General features: G+C 49.1%; 1 protein-coding gene across 1 annotated transcript; it reads right to left on the bottom strand.

Annotated features, from left to right (window-relative positions):
• Positions 1 to 495: 495 nt before the first annotated feature.
• Positions 496 to 2,014, bottom strand: LOC145799466 (uncharacterized). The gene is made up of 3 exons (XM_082889054.1): positions 1,427 to 2,014; positions 1,248 to 1,346; positions 496 to 1,039 (listed from the first exon to the last, which is right to left on the bottom strand). The coding sequence occupies exons 1-3, from the start codon at positions 1,829 to 1,831 to the stop codon at positions 635 to 637; spliced, it is 909 nt and encodes a 302-aa protein (XP_082745180.1). The 5' UTR covers positions 1,832 to 2,014; the 3' UTR covers positions 496 to 634.
• Between the last annotated feature and the right edge of the window lie 4,247 nt (positions 2,015 to 6,261).

The following is a 6,261-nucleotide window of genomic DNA, read 5'->3' as shown; positions in this document are numbered from 1 at the left end:
CGTGTCAAAAATCTGGTGGCTGCAGGACTGAATGGCCGGCCGGCCACCTTTTCTGGCTGGCCAGCCATTTACTTTTTGCAGAAATGGCCGGCCAGCTGTCTCTCTCCACAAAAATGGCCGGCCGGCTTCCAAGGATGGCTGGCAATGCTGCAGTGTATCTCCTTGGCCATGTTTTACTCTTCGAAGGAAAGTTCCAAGCATTTCCATGCAATGGGGGAGTCAAAGGCCTTCATCTCCCTCCGTTTCGGATGCACTCCGATGCCCAGATCGTCAGAAGTACACTTTGTTGTTGTTGAGTTTTGTTTATCGAGTTGTTGCATTTTGCTTATCGAGTTGTAAACTTTCTAAGGTCCTGTTATATCTTAGTAAGTTGAGTTGTTTAGTTTGTTGCGTCGGTTCACTACCTGACTTGGTGATTACACAATGCGCATTTCCATTCAATTTCATTCTTGTGCAAAATAAATTGATGCGATACGATGCTAAAATACGAACACCTTTTTCAAAAGCTATTTCATTTCATCATGCTTTACAACAAACAAAGGTACAAGTTTTACAAAAAATAAAACTGGCTAACAATGTGCAAAGTGCTACAAACTACTAGTAAAAAAGAAAAATAAAGCAGGAAATAGCCGCATCAAAGTCCTCGGGAGCGGGAACGAGAAGCACGCCTCATCCTCTTTTGCGGGACAACCTCCGCACCATCATCTGAGTCGGAGCTGTCATCCTCAGGATCCCCCTCAGCCTCACCTCTATTCCCCGAGCCAAAACCGGAGCCTCCCTCCTCAGCAGATGTCTCAGACTGACGATCGGTAGCCTCCTCCTCCTCCTCAACATCCTCCTCCTCCTCATCAGGCTCCACCTCCACAACGTGAGCCCTGCGTCTGCGGACAGGCCCTCCTCGAGCTCCTCGAAAAGGCCTAGATGGCCCGGCTCCTCGGGAAGGCCGAGATGACCCCGCTCCCTGAAAAGGCCCAGATGGCCCAGCTCCCCAAGGAGGCCCAGGTGGCCTGGTCTGCGGCTGATCGGACCATGAAGGCATCTGAAAACAAAGAGTTCAATTCAAATACATCAGTCCAAATATGTACATCAGATGCAGATACAAGCAAAGGCTACGTGAAGTGGGTGCATATAAATACAGTGTACAAGTGAGGTGTGTGTCAGATGTGCTCTACACAAGTAGTCTATCGATACAGTAGAAATCAGCATGTCATCAGAAGTATGATAAATGCCAGAAAACTGAAGGGTACCTGAATGCCCGCGACAGACAACTGTGCCTCCCTACGTAGGACCATGCCTTCGAGTGTGGCCACCAGTCCAACCACCTCCTCCATGTACCCTCGCGATGGCTGCAAAAATGAGCTCATAATCGTCAGTGAACAAAAGAATGTCTAAACATCTGAATGATGAATGAAAAAGTGGAGCATACCGGCGGTGAGTCCGGATCAATGGCGTATCGATCACTGGGCATCGGAGGCTCTAGCGGGATCGGGGTCGGAGAGATAGCCCCATACTGCCACGCCATCAACTCAGTCGGCATATCTGGCCATCCGGGATGAGGATGAATCGACGGAGTCGGAGGAACCGGTCTACTCCCGCCTCTAGATGTACCAGCCCTGCCAGTAGAAGGGGCGTCTGCAGCCCGAGCCCGAGCCTGGCCCGAGGATGACATACCGGCAGGCCTCATCATCGGGATATGAGCTCCCGTCAATGGAGGCATCAAATATATGTGACGGTAAGTGGCGTAGTCCCCCTCCTCAATATATAGCAAAGCATCACTGCCCAGCATGGCGCCGACTACCTCCGAGTTAGAGAGCCTGTCAGCAGTCCGCATACTGGCTGGAGGTACTGCAGAAATATCCTGAGAAAGATACCCCCATACCTGGCGCAGAAAGCGTTCCCCCAGGAACCAGGCCCTGCCAACCGGCCCTTCGAGCAGGACCCTATATTGGGAGATGTCCGACGCTCCGGTGTACTGAAGACGGAGACCATCACCCAAACACACCCAGGGCTGCCATGTGATCTGCGGATGACAAATGCATAAACCGATCAGAAATCGAGAATATACAGAGCAAATCAAAGATGAAATTGAAAAGAACTGAAAGTTCTGAAGTACCTCTGAATGTCGCACAGTGTCAAAGTACTGTCGCAGGCGAAGGAGGGTCTCTCGAGGTCTCGGCCGGTGCGGGCCTTCGAACATCAATGAATATGGGGTCATGGGAATCCCTACCACCTCCAGCTCTGGGGCTAATGATGGGAAGTATACATAGACCCATAGCTGAGAAAAACAGTGTAGAATGTAAGTACGAAATGCTGAGAGCAAAATACAGACTGTAAAAGTGCGCTGTGTGTGCAATGTACAAATGATGAAAAGCAGAAATGTAAATCAAGGGGACAGAGAGGTACCTCCCACGCTCTCCAGTAGCCGCCAAGTAAATCGCCCGCCCGTGGGAGGTCGCGCTCATATAAAAATAAAGGGTAGCTAGGCCGGCGCCACCCCAGTCATATCGATGGACCTGTGATAGGTCGACTAGAGCGCTCAGCAAATATAGCGCAACTGTGTTCCCTCTGTCGGCGAACAGGGTAGTCCCGAAGAGGAACATAAGGAAACCACGGGCATACTGCTCTGTCTCCTCGGGACTCTCAGGCACCATCTCCGCCCGCCGAAAATGGGAAGAGAACCAAGTGTATCGGACTCTCCCAGAGACCCTGTCAACAGGTGGGCGAGCCCCCAATAAATACATCCAGGCGGCCTCCCACTCGCCCATATCCTCATCGTAGGGGATGGACCAACCTCCGACGTCTAAACCGGTCAATACAGCAAAGTCAAAAGGGGTCATAGTCATGTCCCCGGTAGTAGAGAAATGAAAGGAGTTAGTGGTGTCCCACCATCTCTCTACCAAGGCTGCCATCAATGTCGTCCTGGCAGGACAACGTGACAACCCGACGCAGAAGGGTCCAAATCCTGCCAAGTCCACTAAGTCTCGGACGGCCTCCGGGAGCTCGGCGTACCAGTCCCGCGCGATGGTGGAACCATACCCCCGCACACTGCGGGAACAAACCTGCATTCAGAATGAATACATGTGTCAATAATGAAATAAATGGGCAGTGTGCCAATGAGATGAAATGGACTGTGTGCCAATGAGATGAAATGGACTGTGTGCCAATGAGATGAAATGGGCTGTGTGCCAATGAGATGAAATGGACTGTGTGCCAATGAGATGAAATGGGCTGTGTGCCAATGAGATGAAGTGGGCTGTATGCCGATGAAGTGAAATAAGCTACATGCAAATCTATCTGGGCTGCGTGTTCAGAAAATTTGAAATTTGGGCTGCGTGTTCAACTTTCAGTTAAATTGTGGGCTGCGTGTTCACTATCTACCTGGGCTGCGTGTTCAGAAAATTTGAAATTTGGGCTGCGTGTTCAACTTTCAGTTAAATTGTGGGCTGCGTGTTCACTATCTACCTGGGCTGCGTGTTCAGAAAATTTGAAATTTGGGCTGCGTGTTCAACTTTCAGTTAAATTGTGGGCTGCGTGTTCACTATCTACCTGGGCTGCGTGTTCATAAAATTTGAAATTTGGGCTGCGTGTTCAACTTTCAGTTAAATTGTGGGCTGCGTGTTCACTATCTACCTGGGCTGCGTGTTCAGAAAATTTGAAATTTGGGCTGCGTGTTCAACTTTCAGTTAAATTGTGGGCTGCGTGTTCACTATCTACCTGGGCTGCGTGTTCAGAAAATTTGAAGTTTGGGCTGTGTGTTCAACTTTCAGTTAAATTGTGGGCTGCGTGTTCACTATCTATCTGGGCTGCGTGTTCAGAAAATTTAAAGTTTGGGCTGTGTGTTCACTTTCGAATTCGGGCCGTGTGTTCGACAAATCAGTGTTTGAGCCGTGTGTCCTAATGTGGGCTGTGCGTTCGCAATTAATTAATGAGCCGAGTGTTCAGAAATTCGAGTGTTGAAACTACATATTCAGGATGCAAGCAAAGTACTGTGTCATAAGCTAAACTGCGTGTTCAAGCATGGCAAAGGTGCGAAATCTATGTAAAATACAGAAGATGAGGTAAATACCTCTCGGGCCTCGTGAGAGAGATGCTGAGAAGCAGATCCCCGGGTGCTCGCTCGTCAAAGCTGGTAAAGTGACGGAAGACAGCACGAGGGAGGACGTGTGCTGGCGGACGGTACCTCCCGGGAATGAAAGGTCGGGTCCTCGGGGGTAGAGTCATGGGATCGAAATCATCTCCAGCACCTGGAAAACCTCCACCGTGGGGAGAATTGCCCGCCATTTTAAAAAATCTGCAAAAGGGAGCAAAAATGAGCAAAATGAGCCAAAATTGGAAAAAGTCAACAAAAGTCAACTCTCGGGAAATGAAAAGTCAACAAAAGTCAACTCCTGAGAAAATATTCCAAATATTGAGACAAACTTACCTCAAGTGGCGAAAATGCAAAAAGAAGCTCCGAAGCCGGAATTTAATCGCTTCAAAGTGCTTGAAACTGAGTGTTTTTGTGAAAACAATTTGCACGGGGCGTTGGAAAATGCGCGTGAAACTCAGATCTGGAGAGGAAAGTGTTGTAAGAGGCAAGAAAAGGGGAGGTCTCGGCTGCCTTATATAGGCCTCATGGCCTTGGATTGAAAGAGCATCAAAAAGGAGGTGAAAGACCAAAATGCCCCTGATTTCGGACATATGGCCGGCCGGCCCCCTTTCCTGGCCGGCCAGCCCCCTTTCCTGGCCGGCCAGCTATCTGCTTTTTGCAGAAATGGCCGGCCAGCCATTAGCTTTATGGGAAACCGGTTGGCCACCTCCCCTTGGGAAGATGAACGGCCGGCCATGTCCCCCACTTGCTCACCTAGCTCTCTGCAAATTTTGAGGAAGATCGGAGTTCCCGGGACCTGAAAAAGTTCAACAAAAGTACACTTCCGGTCGCGAAATAGCTCCGTCGGGACTTCGGTTTCAAGTTCTGACATGTGTCTCATCATCATTCATCGAAATCAAAATGTATCCTTTTTGAATGAGTTGTAGCCTTTCAAAGAAGCAGATCGGAGGCCGCGATTGAGTTACCTTCGCCGAAACACGCGTTTCCGTACTCGTTGTTTTATAACAAACGGGCACCCTGATTCATGCTCGTGTCACATTATCTTGCATTCTCATGAGCATACCTGCATTAACATGCACATTTCTTGATATTGGCATACCTCTATGTTTAAGCATACGTCGTCACGCATGTTCCATTCTTGCATTGCGATGCATTCACTCGCCGGCACTGCATGTGTCGAACTTTCGGAATCACATTAAATATATGTTGGTAGCATATTGTACTTGTTGCAATTTTTCTCTTTTGCAGGCACGATATTGTATGTACGGTTCAATTGAGGTCGGTGCGACCAGACGAATCGCGCAAGTATCGTATCTTCTCCGTGTGAGACGTGGCGGGGATTGAATAATCCTCCGCATTCTTAACTGCATGAAATGTAGTTGTTGCTTTGCATTCTTGCTTAAAACTGTTGCATCTATTTGCGAATACTTGCCTCATTACAGCTTGCTGCATTCGCATGATCATGAGTGATAACCGGCTTCGCGTAGCGTATAAGTCCAACTTTCAAAACCGACTTCGCGTAGCGTATAAGTCCAACTTTCAAAACCGGCTTCGCGTAGCGTATAAGTCCAACTTTCAAAACCGGCTTCGCGTAGCGTATAAGTCCAACTTTCAAAACCGGCGTCGCGCAGCGTATAAGTCCAATCTTCAAAATCTTCTTGCTTTATCATTTGCATTTTGCCCCCTGCCTGCGGGCACATCTCTGTTTATCTTGTACGTTTGTCTAAGTCTTCGGCCTTGTCAAAAATGGGTCGTCTCTGGGCTTTGACATTCACTCCCGTCACTTGTGACTTCCGAGTTCTGTCAAAGAGGGGCAACTGTAGACACCCCATTTTTGACCGACCTTAAGGCTCAGACGTCACCGATTGAGCGCTTGGTGATGTTGCACGATGTGCTCATTCAGAAGTTTCAGAGTCGCGGCCGTGAGCCCTGCCTCCGGACTTCCGAACCCTCTTTTGCACTTTGTCTCGGTTTGCGAACCAGGCTCGGTTTTCTTTGTTTCTTTTCCTGAGGGAAGGGAGAGGTCCTGTAGACCATCTCTCAATGTCCGTAGGCTACTTTTGGTGGCCGTAGGCCATTTTTCCCATTTCGGAGTCCGGTTTCCGGTTTTCGGAGCCGTCAGGCCGTGTGCCTCGGTTCGGGACCGCTTAACCATCTCCTATTGCTCCGAT

This window comes from Camellia sinensis, chromosome 9, assembly GCF_055761805.1.
Source record: "Camellia sinensis isolate YWXY chromosome 9, ASM5576180v1, whole genome shotgun sequence".
Classification (NCBI taxonomy): Eukaryota; Viridiplantae; Streptophyta; class Magnoliopsida; order Ericales; family Theaceae; genus Camellia; species Camellia sinensis.
Note: the sequence above shows the minus strand (reverse complement) of the source record. Positions and strands in the feature narration are given on the sequence as shown.